The 19,411-nt window shown below is 44.5% G+C and overlaps 1 protein-coding gene across 1 annotated transcript in view; it reads right to left on the reverse strand.

Moving 5' to 3' along the window:
* Nucleotides 1–1,104: 1,104 nt before the first annotated feature.
* The window catches only part of PIWIL2 (piwi like RNA-mediated gene silencing 2), a 39,229-nt gene continuing 20,922 nt past the window's right edge, over nt 1,105–19,411 (reverse strand). Inside the window, exons 14-21 of the mRNA XM_032229716.1 lie at nt 18,962–19,150; nt 17,532–17,633; nt 16,610–16,729; nt 13,593–13,681; nt 6,086–6,191; nt 3,866–4,119; nt 2,665–2,772; nt 1,105–1,482 (exon numbers count right to left, since the gene is read on the reverse strand). Of these exons, the coding sequence (XP_032085607.1) occupies nt 1,326–1,482; nt 2,665–2,772; nt 3,866–4,119; nt 6,086–6,191; nt 13,593–13,681; nt 16,610–16,729; nt 17,532–17,633; nt 18,962–19,150 (1,125 nt within the window). The 3' untranslated portion in view covers nt 1,105–1,325. The remainder of the gene's footprint in view (nt 1,483–2,664; nt 2,773–3,865; nt 4,120–6,085; nt 6,192–13,592; nt 13,682–16,609; nt 16,730–17,531; nt 17,634–18,961; nt 19,151–19,411) is intronic.

Genomic DNA, 19,411 nt, shown 5'->3' on the forward strand with positions numbered 1-19,411 from the left:
AAGTGGGTGTGGTTGGGGAACCTGCAACTCCTCTAAAATGCCTGCATTTGCCCCCGGAACCAAAGCAGGAAAGGTAGCCAACGCGAGCTACTGCAGCTGGAAGGCCAGACCAAGCACGGGAGATCAGGGTGGTGAGCATCTGGATGAGATAATAAGACTGCTTGAAAGTGCAACATTCCTGTAAATTAACTTTTCAACCTCTGGTTAAAGCTTTTTCAAGAGAGAGTGGCAAAAGAAAAGGGGGGAGCGGATATTACAAAGCTCTCCCTCCCTCGGGCCAGCAGCGAATGGACAGAGCCGTTAGATAGAAGAAAGGAAGTGATAGTGTCAACTTGTAAAGCGTTTCCATGACTACTATCGTTGACAGAGGAAAAGGGAGGAGAATTCCATGCATATCTTTGACCAGTCAGGTCTCATATTCCTACAGCTGACGTGTGAAATGTGCATGTTCACAGCCTGCCGCAGCACCTTATTGGTGGATGTGATTTATGACACAGAAGAAAGGAGGGGATACAGGGATAAAGTTCAAACACAATTAAGCGAAAGTCAGTTTTGGCTCCGCAGAAGAACATGCCAAAATGTTGACCATAATAAATGAATGGATTTCTTTTGAACTTTGTCTCGAGGCTCATAAATTAATTAGGTCATCTTTTGGAAACTTTACAGATAGACCTTGAGAACTGCTTAAAGATGTTAGAAAGCAAATTGGAACCCCGAGGTCAAACACAACCCTGATGCAGACTTCAATTAAATCAAGTTTGACACCCCTGCTCTAAGAGACATCACGTCTGCATATAGTCTGCCCTTAGTAAGCAAATTTATGCTTTAAGTCACCCAGAGTCACTTCGAAACAAGTGGTAAATAAACTTAATAAATAAAAATAAAATAAAAATTTCCAGGAAGACCAGACAATTTCTGTATGAACCATGTTCTACAAAATTTGAAACCCGTTATCACCTATGCAATAGCCAAATTCTGTGTTGCTGCAATGAAAATAAGGCATAACTGGTTATGGAAATATATATTTTTTGTTTTATTTACCATTTTAGATTTAACACATTCTGGCTTATCTTGTTTATGAGATGGTATTTATTTTACTGCATAGTGTGCTAGTAGAGCAGCCACATTTTTATTTGTGTTTCTTTCACCTTTTCTATTTTACTATGGTGTGGTAATTTTTTAAAAACCTTTTTTCTGGTCCTTGACCAAATAAACATTATTATAAAACAGAGTCTCCAGTTGATGTGGGTGGTGAAACTGGGAAGGGCTGGAACAGGGCAATTCTCAGTTCCTGCTCTCTCTTGGAAGGCAGCCCACTGCAGAAGCTACAGGAAGAAGAGTTTGTCACACAGCTCAATTGATGGTTCGTGGTGGAGAACGTGCCCTGAGAGAAAAGCCAGCTTATGCGCGTATTTGCACGGGGCGGGCACTCGGATAGTTCCTGGCCAATTCCAGTAGAGGTGGCAAAGTTTGAAAGTCAGCCTATTAAAAAACAGGAATGAGAGAAGGAAACTCCGGATTAGAATGCCTACTTCTATCACTTGGATCCATAATGTATTTTCTCGTTTGAGTTGACAAATCTCTAAACTCCAATATATTCCAATCAGTATATGTTCTTAAATGCTGCAAGGAAAAAACTGGTTGATTCCCCATCATTTCTTGGATTCATTTTACCCTTTGCAAAGGAAATCCCTCACTCCATCCAGAAAGGAAGTGATATATAAACACAGGGGTGAAATGTTCTGAAGTCTGCTACCGGTTTGCTTTGCTCACATGCACATCGCAGGCACTAAGAAGCCTTTTCCGAGTCTGCAAAAGTAGAACAGCGGGGGTGGGGGTGGGTGGGTGGGACAGCTGTGCTGCGCAATTTAGATTCGCTAGAAAGCTGGATTTCCTTCTTTCAGGCGAACTGGTAGTAAAAAAATGTAAAACAAAGTTCCAACGATCAGGCGGCACAGCTGATTGTCACACAGCTGATCATCGGAACTTTTTAAAAAACTTTTTAAAGCATTTTTTTTACTACCAGTTCATTTGAACGGGTAGTTAAAAAAATGCTTTAAAAAGTTTTTTAAAAGTTCAGACAATCAGCTGTGTGACAATCAGCTATACTGCGCGATTTCTAGCGAATATAAATATATAAATATTTTTACTACCTGTTCGAGTGAATCGGTAGCATTTCTTATACAGGTTCGGGTGAACCATCCCGAACCAGTAGCATTTCACCTGTGTATAAACACCTTCATCCTGCTTCAAGCTTGAGAAGAAAAATATTGGCTAAAGAGCTGCATGGAAGCCCCAGGCAATTAGGCAACTAGGATACAATTTTGGGCCATCCCATCACGTTGCAAAGAAAGGCATAATGCAGCTGGAGGCTTCCCTCCCAGGCAATTGATTTTTAAACCAAGAAGTAAGGAAATCCTAATTTCTCTCTCCTTTCATTCAGGTTGCTGCACTGACTATGAAGCAAAGCTGTACACATAGTGGTTTCTAAAAAAATATTAAAAATCCCATAAAGAAAAATCTTAACTTTCATCATTACAATTCCAACATCTTTTTGCTACATTCAGTACTTCTTGCTTTGTTTATGTATTCATTAGAGTCCTATTCTGCCTCCTGTATAATGAGAAAGCAAAATCTGAAACTGAGGGATAACATAACACTCACCTCTGCATGTGATCAGGAGTCAGATTGGCTGTATTCCTCACACAGACGTAGTGAGTAGGAATGCCGCAACCTTGTGGTGAGTAGTGGGCTATCAAGTAAAAGTCCACCCTAACAGGAAAAAAAACAAGGGGAAAAAGAACAGAGTTGAACCTCTATCAACTTGTCAGCAGAGAAAGAATTACCGTATTTGTCGGTCGATAAGACACACTTCTTCCCACCCCAAAAGTGGTGGAAATGTCTGTGCATCTTATAGAGCGAATGTTGCCGAAGCCCCACCTACCCTTAGGCCTTACCTCCCAGCAATTTGCCTTCTTCCAGCAAACAGCCTAGTCAGCTTCAGCACAGCCTGATTTAGCCCAAGCAGTTGATTGGAGGTTGGATTGGCCTCCCGGAATACCACCAATCAGTTGTAACAGGCTGCGGGGATCGCCACCTCCGCACTCCCCATTTTCGCCCTCTACACACCCCATTTTTGGCCTGTTCCAGGTGGCGGGGATCACTGCTGCCACTTTTCACTGCCGGAATGGGCCAAAAACGGGATGCACAGAGGCCGAAAATGGGGCGTGTGGAGGCAACCCCCGCAGCCTGGAACAGCTGATCGGTGATATTCTAGGAAGCAGATCCAACTGCTAATCAGCTGCTCATATTAAATCAGTGCTGAGGTTGACCAGGCTGTTTGCTGTTTGCTGCAAACCCCATCCTAAGAGGTCCCTAAAGGGGGCGTGCATAAGCGCACAGTGTGCCTACCATCCTTGTCCCCATTTATTTGTACTCATTTCCTTTGTTCATGTCCATGTTTATATTTATACCTGCTATCTTGTACATGTTTGACAAACTAATAAATACAAATAAAAAACCCCAGTGTTTGCATTTACTGCAAAGCTGTGTCTATAGGGGGAAAAAATTATCATGGAGGAAAGGAGAAAATACAAACATTTTAAACTCCTCAAGTCTATGGAGATTCTCAGTCGTTCAAGTCATGATTGTCCCAAAGGTGAGACGGGAGGGGTTGGTTTTGTTTCTTTTTTCTACAGGCAACCGCGTTTTTTCTTTGAAGATGTTTTGCTTCTCATCCAAGAAAAGCTTCTTCAGCTCAAAAGCACCTTTGGGTTTAAACTCCCCACTTCCCAGCAGCGGTTTCCAGAAGGCACTGGGAGATCTGGGGTGGGGGGAAGTGCTGGGTGAAAGCTTTTTCACTCACCAGTCTCGAGAGGTGGCTGTATGGTCTAATACTGTCCCTGGAGGAGGAGCTGAAAGTTGTTGACCAACTGATGAATAGATGTTGGTGCTGATTTGTTTCTGAACCACAAACACCACCATTTTAGGGTTGTAATTATTAAAAGCTTCAAAGCATTTCTCCAGCTGTGGAATTTCATAGCTTTCTACTATTTTCAGCTGGCCATCTGAAACGCCATCTCTATAAATCACGATCTTCTCCGGGAGATGATGGTTGACCTTCGAGAGAACAAACATTCAACAATCAGAAAGAGCTAACAGATTTGATCCAGGAAATTACAATGATTTCTTGCTAAAAGTGGAACTGGTCCTCTCTTTTCTTCTGCCTGATCTGTAGCAAAAGAAAAAAAAATCTAAACTATAGGGAATCCTCAACTTACTGCCACGACTGAGGCCAAATTTCTGTTGCTAAATGAGACATTTGTTATGTGAGTTTTACCCCAATTTACAATCTTTCTTTCCAAAGTTGGTAAGTGAATCACTGCAGTTAAGTTACTTTGTTGTTGTTACTTGCAAAGTCGTGTCTGACCTATCCCGACTCCATGGACAATGTTCCTCCAGGCCTTCCTGTCCCCTATCATACTCTGGAGTCCATTTAAGCTCACGCCTACTGCTTCGGTGACTCCATCCATCCACCTCATTCTCTGCCGTCCCCTTCTTCTTTTGCCCTCAATCGTTCCCAGCATTAAGCTCTTCTCCAGGGAGTCCTTCCTTCTCATTAGGTGGCCAAAGGATTTGAGTTTCCTCTTCAGGATCTGGCCTTCTAAAGAACAGTCAGGGTGGATCTCCTCTAGAACTGACCAGTGGATCACCTTGCAGTCCAGGGGTCTTGCAGGAGTCTTCTCCAGCACAAGAGTTCAAAGTTACTTATACAACTGTGAAGTGAATCTGGCGTCTGCATTGATTTGTCAGAAGGTGGCAAAAGGGAATAATGTGATCCTAGAACATGGCAACTGTCATAAATATGAATCAGCTGCCAGGCTAAGTTTTGATCACAGGAATGCTGCAATGGATGTGGGGGAAATGGTCACAAAGCACTTTTCTCATGCCATCATCACTTTTAATGGTCACTAAATAAATGATTATAAGTCAAAGTCCACCTGCACTTAGGATGAGCTGCTCAGATATAAGCAAAGTTTGGGATGTGACCTACTGTACAGGTGGGAAAAGGACTAGCTTTAATAAAGAAATTACTCTCTCTCTCTTTCCAGTTTCCATCCTAGCCTTTCCTCTAAAAGGATTCAGAAGAACAGTCCCTGGCGAGTCACTGAGAAGAAACCGGTGGAGCTCCTGTTACAAAGCACTCCTGTTTGCATCTACAGGCAGCCCTCGACTTACAACAGTGCATTTAGTGACTGTTTAAAGTTACAACGGCACTGAAAAATGTGACTTATGACTGGTTTTCATAGTTGCAACCTTTGCACCATCTCCATGGTTCATATGAATAGAATACAATAGAATACAATAGAATAGAATAAGAGTTGGAAGGGACCTTGGAGGTCTTCAAGGCTAACCCCCTGCTTAGGCAAGAAACCCTATATCATTTCAAACAAATGGTTGTCCAACCACTTCTTATCAATTTCCAGTATTGGAAAATTCACAATTTCTGGAAGCAAGTAGTTCTGCTTAGAAATTTCTCCTCATTTCCAGGCTGAATCTCTCCTTGATTAGTTTCCACCCATTGCTTCTTGTCCTGCCTTCAGGTGCTTTGGAGAATAGCTTGACTCCCTCTTCTTTGTGGCAGCCCCTGAGATATTCTCCCCTAGTCCTTCTTTTCATTAAACTAGACATACCCGGTTCCAGCAACCATTCTTTATATGTTTTAGCCTTAGTTATGACCTTTGCTATATCCTGGGGTCTTGTGATCCCCTTTCGCGACTTTCTGACAAGCAAGGTTAATGGGGAAGCCAGATTCGCTTAACAACCAAATTATTAATTTATCAACAGCAATGATTCACTTAACAACTGTCACAAGGAAAGTCGTAAAATGGGGCAAAACTGGCTTAGCAAATGTCTCACTTAACAGAAATGCTGGGCTCAACTGTGGTCGTAAGTTGAGGACTACTTGTAAAGATAGCACAATGAAACAAATGTACCTTCTCAAAAAAAAATATGCAAAATTGCTAATCTGGACATGCTTCTCTATAAATTCCAGAGAATTGGAAAATAATAGTTCATTTCTCACCTCATAGAATTTCTGCAAAGCAGCTACTAAACAGACTTTTAAGCTGTCTATTATTTCTTGATGAGGCGTCTGGAATAAAACCCTGGAATACCATTGTGTCACAATTCTGGTGGCAGAAAAGGATATGATATTAATCATGTTAATGCAAAGCATAAAACCTCTCAATTCAACATTAAGCCAAATTTTTTAATAAAGTTTTTAAAAAAACACTCTGCGAAAGGAATTCAAACAATTCTATTGGGGTGTAAACCCAATGAAAACAATGGAAAAGTTAAAAAAAAAAGGTTTGAATATTTCTGCCGCTCATTTTAAAATTAGGCAAAAATCTCCCTTACTCCCTTCATCCAATATGAACCTCAATCCCTTTCTGCTCATTGATTATGTATCATCAAGTCCATATATACCTGCTTTCCATTGAGGGCCTGTATACTGCACAAGCCAAAAAGAGGGCTGGGAAAATATCTACAGACAACCTGTTGACTTACCAGAACGGTCCTTCTATGTGCGCTGCGAGAGGAATCCAAGCATGGTTAACTTTGTCCATTAGCCTAGAGACTGAGTTACGTAATTGTTCACCACGCCTCCTCTGACTGGATGGGTCAGTTTTGTATGAAGGTCAGCCGTTAAAAGATGTGTATCAATTCACTGATGGCAGTAGCCAAGAAAGAGGTATCAACAGTCACGTCCAGAGTAAAGTCAAGTCATCAAGTCAGAGTCCTGAAATAGCCCTGGCCAGCCGAAGCCGCGGACAGGTTTGGATTCCCCTTGCAGCGCACATAGAAGGACTGTTCAGGTAAGTCAACGGTCGTTCTCCTGTGCGCTGCTTGGGGAATCCAAGCATGGGACATGCCAAAGCAATTAAGTTCCAGGGCGGGAGCCAGGCTAGTCAGGGCCCTCTGGAGAAGAGAGCACCCTCTGCAACACTTGCCGCCCAAAGGAGGCCTCAGGTGAGGCATACATGTCAACCTTGTAATGTCTAATAAATGGTGATGGCGACGACCAGGTAGCCGCCCTGCAAATCTCCTCCACTGAGGCTTGCGTAGCCCAGGCCGCTGTGGTAGCCGTGCTCCTGGTAGAGTGAGGAGTGATGTGCCTGGGGACCAGCCGGGACTGGCTGTCGTAAGCAAGAGTGATGCATGCCTTTAGCCATCGGCCGATGGTGTGGGAAGACACCTTTTGCCCCGTGGAAGAAGGCTGAAAGGATACAAAAAGTGCTTCCGACCTCCTGAACGACGCTGTACATTTCACATAGTGCCGAAGCGTCCTGCGCACATCCAGGTGATGCCACTGGCGTTCCTGCGGATGGGAAGGGCGGGGGCAGAAGTCCAGGAGGATGAGCTCCTGCGTCCTGTGAAACAAGGTGTTGATCTTTGGAAGGAAGGCCGGGTCCAGGCAGAGGACAACTCTATTGGGGTGGAATATGCAGAGGTCCGTGCGAATGGAAAGCGCCACCAGCTCAGACACCCTCCTGGCCGATGTAATGGCCACCAAGAACACTGTCTTAAGAGTAAGCAAACGAGGCTGATTGATTGGATGGGCTCAAATGGTGTGGCTGTGAGAGCCCTGAGTACCAGCGACAAGTCCCAAGTAGGGTAACGGTGCACGGTCTGAGGCCTGATGTTAGCTGCACCCTTCAGAAAAGATATGACCCGTGCGTGTTGAGTCAATGGGCAACCTGTCTACGAAGTGTTAGGTGTAAGCCCTTGTCAAGTCCCATTTGCAAAAAGTCCAACACTTGAGACACCGAAGATTTAATAGGGTCAGCCCCGGCACGACGGCACCACCTACAGAAGGCCTGCCAGGTGGCCTCGTAAATATGAGTCGTGGATGGACGACGGGCCGCCTGAATAGTGTCAATTACCTTGCTAGAGTAATGAAGTCCAGTTAGAATAGCCCGCTCACGTGCCACACGGCTAACTGCAACAGCTGGGGGTTCGGGTGAATGAGAGCTCCCTGGGTGAGCTGGATCTGGTTGTCCGGAATCCTCCACGGGCGTGAGATTGAGAGATGCATGAGGTCGGCGTACCAGGGGCGCCGGGACCACATCGGGGCCACCAGAAGGACTTCTGCTTGTTCCGCCAGGATCTTTTGAATGATGAGCGAAAGGATCGGAAGAGGCAGAAACGCATAGAGAAGGCCGGCCACGGGCTGCGGAGAGCATCCACGCCCTCCGCCCCGGGGGTCTGGTACCTGGTGTAAAACCGGGGAAGTTGCGAGTTTTGAGGCCGTGCAAAGAGATCCACCTCGGGCTGGCCGAACCAGCGAGAGAGCTCTTGGAAGAGGGCGGGGTGGAGACGCCACTCCGCCTGGTCCACAGTGGCTCGGCTCAGCCAGTCTGCCTGTGTGTTGGAAATGCCTGAGATATGTTCCGCCCGAATCGATAACAGTCTGCCCTCCGCCCAGTGGTGCAGTTTCTCCACCTCCAGCATCAGGGATCTGGAGTGGGTATCCCCTTGGCGGTTGACGTGCGCCTTGGAGGCCACATTGTCGGTCCAGAACAGTATGTTGTTTGCTACTATGTCCCGGACTTCGTGGAGGGCTAGGCAGATGGCCCGAAGCTCCAGCCAATTGATACTGTTTCTTAGCTCGTGATCCGACCAGCGGCCCTGAGCAACTCGGTCCAAGGCATGGGCTCCCCACCCGAAGAGGCTGGCATCCATAGTGATCTGGATGCGGTCCGGTTCCTTCAACGGGCTCCCCCTGAGAAGTTTGGAGGAGGTCCACCACCGGAGAGATCTGAGAGGCTTGGGTGGAAGTCGAACCTTGATTTGGGAATAGCTGGTGTGGGCCCTTTGGAAGGGGAGCAGGAACCATTGAAGTGGGCGGGCATGGAACCGGGCCCAGGGAACAATGTCTATACAGGAAATCATTTTCCTGAGTAGCTGAGATAGGGTTCCCAGTGGTAAGAGTCTCTGAGTTAACACTTCACTCACCAGATGTTGAATGCTCTGTTGCCTGTCCTGAGACAGAGATACCTTGCACGTCTCTGAATTGATGACGGTCCCCAGGTGGAGCAGCGACGTGGTCAGCTGCAGGTGGCTCTTGGGGAGGTTCAGGACGAATCCGTGGTTTTGCAGTGTCCATTGTGAAGTGGAGATCTTGGAGGGCCTGGTGCCGTGATGAGGATAGGATCAAGATGTCATCTAGGTAACAATTCACTCGTATGGGCACTGAACGAAGTGATGCCGCTATGACTGCCAGGAGTTTGGTGAATGTCCTGGGGGCTGATGATAGGCCGAAGGGCAGGGCCCGATACTGGAAATGGCGCCCAGCAAAATGGAAGCGTAGGAATCTCTGGTGTGCCGGGTGGATGGGCACATGGAGGTACGCCTCCTTGATATCGACTGATGATATCATGTCGCCCTGGCAGATGGATGCCAAGATGCTTTTGAGGGATTGCATCTTGAACCTTTGATACTTTATGTACAGATTGAGCCTTTTCAAATCTAGAATGGCCCGCCATCCCCCCCGAGCTCTTGGGCACTAGGAATAAAATGGAGTAGAAGCCTAGTCCTTCCTGTCCCTTTGGAACCTGCTCTATGGCCTTGATGGATAAGAGATGTTGTATCTCGGCATCCATTGGACGCCTCTTTACTTGGCACCTGGGTACAGGGCACTTGATGAATCGCCTCAGGAAGATGGAGAGAAACTCTTGAGTGAGGCCCAGCCTTACTACCTGGAGGGCCCAAGCGTTGGATGTGGTCTCCGCCCACTGGTGAGCGAAGTCTAGAAGATGCCCGCTGATAGGCCCCTCCCCCTGTGAGTCACCAGTACCTCCGAAAGGACCAGTTGCCGGCTCCACGAAATGGCAGCCCAGCCTGAGGTTGTGCCTGGTTCTGCTGGCGACCACTATCTATGGCTCCGGTACGATCCTGACCCCTGTCCTGAGGTTGGGTAAAGGGTCTGTTATAATGGGGAATATAGGGGGCGGTGTTGAAGCCCGAGTTGCCTGCACGAAAGGGCTGGCGTCTATTATAAGGCTATTGCCTCCTGTCAGCGCGCCTACTGGTGAATGGGAGCATCTTGCGCTTATCCCTAGTCTCAATGAGAATTGGGTCAAGAGCTGGCCCAAACAATGCCCCGCCCTTGAATGGGGTGGAAGCCAGCCACTATTTGGAGTGAATGTCAGCTTGCCAATGGCAGAGCCACAGTAATCGCCAGGATGCTACATTGGAAACTACGGCTCAGGATGCGAATTTCGCTGCATTAAGAGTAGCGTCCACAGAAAACTCCAAGGCCGCCATCGGGTTGGGAATATCTTGGTGAAGGCGCATGTCATCAGGGCCTAACCTACCCTGCAGTTGCTTGAGCTAGACCAAGGATGTTCTATTAAAGAAGGATGCCGCAGTAGCAGCACGTAAGGCCCAGGCCGCAGCCTGATGAGTTTTCCGAATGACTAACTCAGCCTTATGGTCCTCCGCTTTCAACCCTTCAGAAATCTCCAATGGAATCAAGGCTGGTGAGGCAAGGGCGGCAATAGGAGGGTCCACTGTGGAAAATTGGAGGATACCCTCCAATTCCAGGGTGGAAGTGTATAATTTCTTATCTCCATTGCTGGGTGGGGTAACTACAGTGGGCTGTGCCCACTGCTTTTGAACAATATTGAGGAACAACTTAGGGAATGGAATGACCTCCTGTTCTGACACCTGTTCAGCAAATAAACGTTCTGTTGCATCCAGACCAACTGCAGTGCTGGCCTGCGTGGCAGCTCCACCCATGTTAGTGGTAGTTTTCGCCTTATACAACAGAGATTTAAATAAAGTAGGTTGGAATAAGCCAGAAGAAGTAAACTGGTCCTGAGCCATCCCTTCATTGTCTGAAAAATCAATGTCTAATATTTCCCCTTCTTCCACCAAGGCTGAATCCTCACTATAAATTGAGGTAAGAGGCGAAGGTGGGTCTGCCTGAAGATTAGGTAAATCTGCAGGCGCAGCAGCAGACCTGGGGCCCTGAACCCTACGATGTAACTCCGCATCTAAACCCTTGGAGATTGCTGCAGAAATCACATGGTATAATTCTGGGGAAAGGCCTAGGTCCTGGGCCTCTGCAGGCCTCAGGACTGCAGCAGTAGATGTAAAGGTGGCTGAAGGCCCAGCACGTGGGGGTGTGGGGGCCGAGGCCAGGCTTACTTCCGATAGACTTGGAGGGGATTGAGGCCCCAATCCCCCCTCCTCTAAGGTTGGAATTGGAGGTAAAGGCAGCTCAGGAGACCAACCTTGGTTCCCAGGAATATGCAAGGGGGAAGTGGAAGAAATCCACTGAGGGACTAGCACAGGGGGCGAGCCGCTAGCCGGCCCAAAGGGCTTTTCCGACGGTTTGGATTTATCCTTGCGTTTATAGGCTCTATCTGGAGCCGAAAACGAGGTCCGGGGCTTTTGGGTGGAGGCCCTGGTGGTGGCCCTGCTAGCCCTTGGAGTGGTTTCAGCCTCAATCGGGGGCTGGGGAGCATTAATAGGCTCTACAGTACCTCCGGGAAGTGGTAAATCTGCCATGCTATTACAATTGAGTAAATGAAAAGGCTCAATCTCCACCGAGTCAAACCGTTTGAAGCACCAAAGGTTGATCTCACTCTGATAGCTAACTGCACCATGCGACTCAGAACTGCTACACGCAACCTCCTCATGCTGAATGACCAAGCAAGAGAGGGAACGAGGGAGAGAGCCCTTGGCGTAACGTCGCTGCCTGGCACGAAAGTGAGGACATGCCCCATGCTGCTGTCTCGTGCGCGTGAAAACAGGGCGCTCAAAATGGCGGCCGCAATTTCAGCGCAACATTCAAAATGTGCCATTTGAATAGCCGCAGCTGCCAGCTGTGCAGCGAGCCTGCCAGCGCCGCAGCGAACACGCGGCGAGCTAAGTGGCCCGAGGGTTCTCCAATGATGATGGTGAAGAATCAGGAAATTAGACCACGCCGGTCAGGGCAGATTGTTCCCTGAATCAGGCGACGCAGAGCGGTGAACCAACCCCAAACGCACGCGGCAGCTGAAAGAGCGGTGAACTGACCCCTGATCAAAGCTCAAGGCAAGCGGCGGCGCGGTCCCTGCACTGCCGAATCTTCAGTCACTAGAGCCTCGGAGGGCGATCGCAACGAGGTGAGTGCTACAACTGCAGCGAACTGCCATTTTTCATTCGGTGCCATAAATTCCTTAGCTAAACTACTCACACACTTAAGGGAACGAAAACAAATCCATGGAATCCTTGAGAATTTGTCGATTAGTCTAGAGAGAAATTGATATACATCTCTTCAGGCTGGACTGAGTTAAAAAAAAGTGACCCATCCAGTCAGAGGAGGCGTGGTCAACAATTATGTAACTCAGTCTCTAGGCTAATGGACAAAGTTAACCATGCTTGGATTCCCCAAGCAGCGCACAGGAGAAGAAAACTCTCCCCAACCCCGTGAAATTAGTGACTCCTGGGAAATGATCAGGATTAAGACCTGCTGTAATTGGTTCCATATCCAAGACAAGAGAGGGAAGATTGAGGATTCTCTTTCTGAAGTCAGCTGATGAGTGATGGTGGAACACAAGGAAGAAGGGTGGAGAAGAAGGCTGAGCAGGGGAATCTGTGAATTAAGCTTAGCTCAGAAATAAGCCAAGCTGCTGCCTAACTTTTGACAGGAAGGATATTGTTTTCAAATTTAAAAAACTGAATATATAAATCACCAGGGCATATTTTAACCTCAAGACCAGAAGTATCAAATTCTTGGAAATCAGTCTTCAGAACTGAAGAAGCTTCTTGAATGAGAAGCAAATCATCCTCCCAAAAAAACCAGAAAGTCCAGTTGCCTCCTGAAAAAGCACCTTTGGTCCAGTTGCCTCCTGACAAAGCACCTTTCTGGATGACAGAATCTCTACAGACTTTTAGCCATACAATTTGGGATGAACACCCTTTGAATGGTGTGGGAGTAGGGATGGATTTCCAGAGAAAAAAATTGCAGACTACAGGAACCATTTGCACCACTCAGGTGACCTTGTGGACACAGATAAACCTCCAAGTGCTTCAAGGACCCTCTAAAAGGATGCAAATGACCAGCTGTCTGCAAGGGATATAAATCCTTCCATTCCCCACCATCCAGTCAGAGCTGAAGAAGCTTCTTGGATGAAAAGCGAAACATCTTCAAAAGAAGAACAAGAAAGCCCAGTTGTCTCCTGAAAAAGCACCTTTGGGGGAACCATGACCTGGAAGACTGAGAATCTCCACAGCCATTCAGCCATTCTATGTGAACTCAAGCAAGGGCCCCAGCCCTAGAACAGACCCATAGATCTGAATGCCAAAAAGTTTTCAGAGTGCACTTTATAGTAGTCCAGCATATCTAGAATAAATCTTAACATTGTTTTTAATTTGTCTTTTGGTTAAGAATCCATTTTGTCCTGGATAGATAAATTTATTCAAGAATCATTTTAATCTTTCTGCTTGGTGCAAATATTTTATATACATTTAATAATGATATAGGCCTGTAGTTCTTTTCCTGTGTTAAAGTTTTTTTTTTTTTTAAAGAGGACACTTACGGATTGATACTTGCCACAAAGCCCACAACTGAGCGCTTCCCCCTGCTGGGATCATGATACACGTCTATGCCAATTACCATCAGCTGTTTCTGGAAGGAAGAACAAGATGTTACTCCCCACATGCACATCTGCAAGGGATATCCAGCTAGATAGGCAGACAAAAGGGTGTGCTTAAAGGTTTCCTGCCCGTTTGTTTTATTTACACCTGCATTTATTTATTTTTATAAACAACTCAAGGCAGTGGACATAACTCACTCTCCTTTTTTCTACTTTCCCCACAACAACCCTGCGATGTAAATTGGGCTGAGACAGAGGGACCTGTCCAAAGTCACCCAGCTGGCTTTTGTGTCTAAGGTAGGATTAGAACTCAAGAGTCTCCTGGTCTCTAAGTCTGGTGTTCTAACCATTAAACATAAGAGTGCTTTTTCAAAAGGCAATTGGACTTTATTTGACCCCCCACCCCCCGCCTTCAAAAGATTTTGCTTCTCATCCAAGAAGATTCTTCAATTCTTGGATGAGAAGTGAAACATTTTCAAGGGGGGAAAAACAAAGTCCAACTGCCTCTTGAAAAAGCACCTTTGGGGCAACCATGACCTGGATAATAGGTCCCTCTTGTGCATCCAACCTGAGAATACGGGAGGGAAAACAGTAAGCAAGCAAGCTGGACTGTCATTTCTAACCTCAATAGAGGCCTGCAAAACAGCAATCCCTCTCCTACTTCACTACTTTTGGGGCCCTGGTCTCTGCACAATACTGGGCACTTGTCTTAATAGCATGGGAGTTTCCCCGTGGCTCAGCCAATAATTCAAGTTAATCTTGACTCCTGATGACTACAGTAAGAGTGCGTCTCCCTTTTCTTATCACCTTCCATAAAAGGACCATGACAAGATATTTTCACAGCTGACATTTTTGGTATGTTTAACAACAAAACATGATAAATAACTTTCTCTCTATTCAAATACATTAATGTGTTATCCATTTTCTTACGTATAAGCACTTCAGGCAGCAAACACTGCCAAAGACAGTAGCGTTTCTACTTTTCACATTCCAAGAGAAAGCTCTCTTCTGTAATAGCAATAATAGACTTAGTCATCTGCCTGGAATCCACACTGCATATTGGACATTAACACAATTGAGCGAGTCCAGAAGTATTTCACCAGAAGAGTCCTCCACTCCTCTGTTCACAATGGACACCTTATGTCACCAGTCTTGAAATTTGGGGCTTGGACAACCTAGAACTACGCCGCCTAAGGTCTGACCTAAGCGTAGTACATAAAATTGTCTGCTATTGTCAGGTAATGAGGATTTAATAGCTGCCAGCTGATGTAAGGTTGTACACTGTAAACTGTAAGCTGATGCACTGAGGATGATTCAGCAATATATGGTATCGCTCTTTAAGTCTCTGGTAGGGTCCACACAAGTCATTTACTTTTTAAAGAGGTGTCTATATATAGGTTGTCATTATAGGGCATCCCTCTCTCTCGTTGTGTATCTCATTTCTCTCCTTGTGTCCGAGCTGAGTGGTAAGGAATTTATCTACCATGTCTTTGTCTGTATTTATGTATATATAAACCACTATTAATTGTCTAAAGGCTCTGTGTTCTGCGTGCTGAGTTTTGCTCCTGGGTTTATCTCATAATAATAGTCACGTTACCAAAACTCTGACAGCTACAACATCCTACCTGTCAATGACTACTTCAGCTTCAAACGCAATAATATACAGGCAAACAATAGATACAAACTTAAGGTAACTCGCTCCAAACCTGATTGCAGAAAATATGATTTCAGCAACAGAATGGTCAATGCCTGGAATGCTCTACCTGACTCCGTTGTTGTTACATCCTCAAACCTCCATAACTTTAATCTTAAACTGGCTAGCATGGATCTCTGCTTCTGGTTGATGCTCTCATTAGAAATGTGGCAACAGTTGCCATTGGGGGGGGGGTCATTCTTGATGCGTAAATAATTGTTCTTAAATAGTAGTGGATGATAGGATTAAGGCTAATATTACCGTATTTTCAGAGTATAAGACGCACCTTAATTTTTGGGGAGGAAAATAAGAAAAAAAAATCTCCCTCCACCTACCAGCATCTATCGGTATTCATCTGGCTAGTGTCCTTAGCAAATAGCCTGGTCAGCTTCAGCACATTAGTTTGCAGGTTGTGTTCGCGCATGTGGGCTTCGTTGGGGCTGCTCGTTGCAGGGAACTCCAGTAAGTAAAGCAGGCGAAATGCGGATGTGGTCAGACAAAGCAGCAGCTGTTCTGGGTTGCCACGTTTTCAGCTCCAAACACTCCATTTGAGACCTGTTCAAAGCTGCAGGGATCGCCAAAGCACCTCGCCACTAGAAAACGTAACACAGATAGGTTGAAAATGTGATACGCGGAGGTGGCGATCAGCAGCAATGTACTCTGGTGATCCCCGCAGCCTTCAACAGGTCTCAAACAGAGCGTTCAGAGGCTGAAAACACAACGCGCAGAGGCCAAAAACAGAAGCCACAAAGGAAGCAATGGTCTGTGGCAAACCCTGCAGCCTGGACCAGGTATAAAACGTGAAGGCTGAAGGGTGGGGGTCGGTGGCTGGGTGGGGTACATTCGATGTATAAGATGCAGCCAAATTTTCATCTTTTATGGGGGAAAAGTGTGTCTTATACTCCGAAAAATATGGTAATGTGTTTTAAGCATATCAGTTGAATTCTTTGGTGGGATGTTTTGTACAGCTTCACTTGTCTCTTTTTGAAAAAGCATCTTATCCAAGCAAACTGTAAGAGGACAGAAATGACCCTGACCACTGTTCTCCACCTGACATATTCTTTTCAAGGCTCCCAACTTTCAGCAGGTTATAATTAAGTGAAGGGGGATGTCTAGAGAAGTGAAAGGAACTGAGAAAGATGGATATTAATAGTGCCACGTAAAGAACACAAGTATTCATACATAAAATGTGCAACATTATTTTAGAGAATTATTATTCTTACTGAATTAAGCTTCACTGAAGAGAAATAATGTCAGTATTACTTACCAATGGAATGTCCACACCCCACAGCTCTCCACCTAACTTGCAATTAATTTGCAACAGAATCTTCTGTGCTATACTTCTAAGTTTAGTATACTGGGTTGTAATGGTTCGAACATTAATAACCTGTAGCAATTAATGATTGGAATTAATAAATGCCTGGACAAGAAACAAATGTTTCTCTTTCAACAATTCTCAGTTTGATTATTGCATAAAATATATTTTAAGCCATTCTACTTCGAGCTTAATTTCATCAGGAGTACCCTTTCCTAACTTCATCAGAAGGGTTCTAACTTCAAAACGTGAAACACTTCCACTAAAATCAGAAGGGCATTTAAATATTTCTTATGTTAGAAACAGCCCTTTCAAAAATCAAAATTGTTAAAATTTCATATTTTTCCACATCTAATTACAAGCTGTGAGTTTTAATATATTTACAAGGCAATAAGAGATTATTGCTTAAAGTAAGCACCGTTTCCCCCCCCTTTACAAAAAATTAAGCCACCATTCAACAAAAAATATTTAACATATTTCCGAATATAACACCTTTAAGTTATTAAAAATATAGGGTTTAACCAGGTTTTCTCCATATTTACATTTTTTTAAAAATCTGATTTTAAGGATCCGTTTATTAATTATTGAATTCTCAATTCGCAATGAAAAGCTAAACATTGTTGACATTCGTTACTAAACATTGACTAATATCTGAACATCATAAAACTCTAAATCACTAGAACACAAAACTGTCCAAAGCTCATATACGAACTATGTATATATAAACAGTATAAACTGTTTCCTGTTACACCTCATGTTGGGCCTCAAAGACACTTCGGAGGCTCTTCATAAAAAGGCAGGTGATCAAACAAGTAATATCACCATCAGTAATTCAAGCATTTTTACAGGCTCAAGAGACAACTATTTGGCGTACCTGGGAAGGAACCGGATTATGTACGTTACACAGCCTTTTAATGGCCCTGTACAAATCATCTTTATTTCCTGTGATAATGCAAACGACTAATTGTATTGATCCCTTAATAAAGAGAAAGAATAGTAAGTAACCAACTTGCAATAAGACCATTAAATACCAGTATACCACTATGGGTTAGACATACTGGGAGGTGGAACTAATGTCATTTATTAATTTACATCCTGCTTTTATTTCATGCAACTCAAGACAGTGAACTAGTTAGTTAGTTGTTTACTCTATTGTCATTGTACATGGTACAATGAAATTAAATGCCGTCTTCAGTGTACATTATAACTATAAAAATAAAAACACAAACATACATCCTTTACATTCTATATAATTGAAATTGAAAACCTGATATTGCACTATACAATAGAATTCAATATAGGTACTGCTCTGGGATAGAAGCTGTTTTTCAGCCTATTTCTCCTTGTTTTTATTATCCTGTACCATCTGCCAGATGGTAATAGTTCAAAAAAAGGGTGCCCAGTATGAGATGAATCTTTAAGGATGTTTTGAACTTTCTTAAGGCAGCGGGAGCTATAAAGTTCTTCCAAAGACAGGAGAGGGCAACCAATGACCCTCTGGGCAATGACGTTGACCCTCTGGAGTGCTGTCCTATCTGCCACTGTGCAATTGGCAAAGCATACAAAGGTGCAGCAAGTTAAAATACTCTCTCTGGTGCAGCGATAGAAGGGCACCAGCCCTTCTTGCAATTTCCCCACAACAAAGACTCTAATATGTGGGTTAAGAGCCTTAACCCAGAGTCTCCTGATTTCTAGACTAGCACATTAACCACTACACCAAATTGGCTCTTGGCCATTACTTTATGGTCGCAAAAATATTTCAAACCTTAATGCCAGACAGTGGTACCTTGTTACTCAACTGCTTTGAGACTCATCAAATTTGATACTCAACACACTTTGATGTGAAAATTACGTCCCTGTACTCATTGTTTGTTTAGTACTGGACATACAAGCTAGAACCTTGTTGGTGTCGACTGCCTTGTGACTCACTACATTATTTCTTAAGGGAAAATTGTGTTTTGTTATTCATTGTTTTTGTTACTCATCATGTCTCCCGAAACCAATTAATGATTGGTATCAAGGTACCACTGTATATGTTTGTTCATATTTCAACAAAATATGAATCCATTAGAAGGCAAACTGTTGAGGCTCAGCAGCTTCCTCCCAGGAAAGGTTTACCAAGATCAGATTCTAGACATTTGCTCTATCCATCCCAACTATATATTCCTCTTCCTTCTCCCTTCCTGTCTTAATATTCTGTATCTCAGTATACTTCATTTGAAAGCAAGATCAATAAATGCTGCAAGGGGGGAGGACTATAGCAGGAAACCACCGTCATAAAACCACAAACCCATAAACTCACACCTCGCTACTTAGCAATGATTTGATAGCTCTGGCATATGTCTCTATTCGGTCATCTTTCAATTCTTTCCAAATAGGTGCCGCTAATGAGATTTCAAGTGCTCCTGAGATTTTTTGCAGTATGCTGACTAGTTCGTGCGCTTGCTCCATCGCCCGCTTTGGGTAAAATAGTGCCCAGAAATGAATTGGAACCTAAGAAATAGAAGAAAAAGCAACATACTTTTGACACTTGAAACAAGACACCTGCTAAAATGTAATGGCTTCCGAGGGATTTGAGGATAATAATATATTTTTTTTACTAACAGAGTCCTCGACTTACAACCATTTGTTGAGCGACCAAAGTTGCAATTGCACTGAAAAAAGTGACATATATTTACTCTAAAAGCTGTTCCAGTAAGCTTATGGCCCTGTGATCAAAATTCAGGGTCTTGGCAACTGGCATTCATTTATGAT

The sequence above is a fragment of the Thamnophis elegans genome, chromosome 13 (genome assembly GCF_009769535.1).
Source record: "Thamnophis elegans isolate rThaEle1 chromosome 13, rThaEle1.pri, whole genome shotgun sequence".
NCBI classification, from domain to species: Eukaryota; Metazoa; Chordata; class Lepidosauria; order Squamata; family Colubridae; genus Thamnophis; species Thamnophis elegans.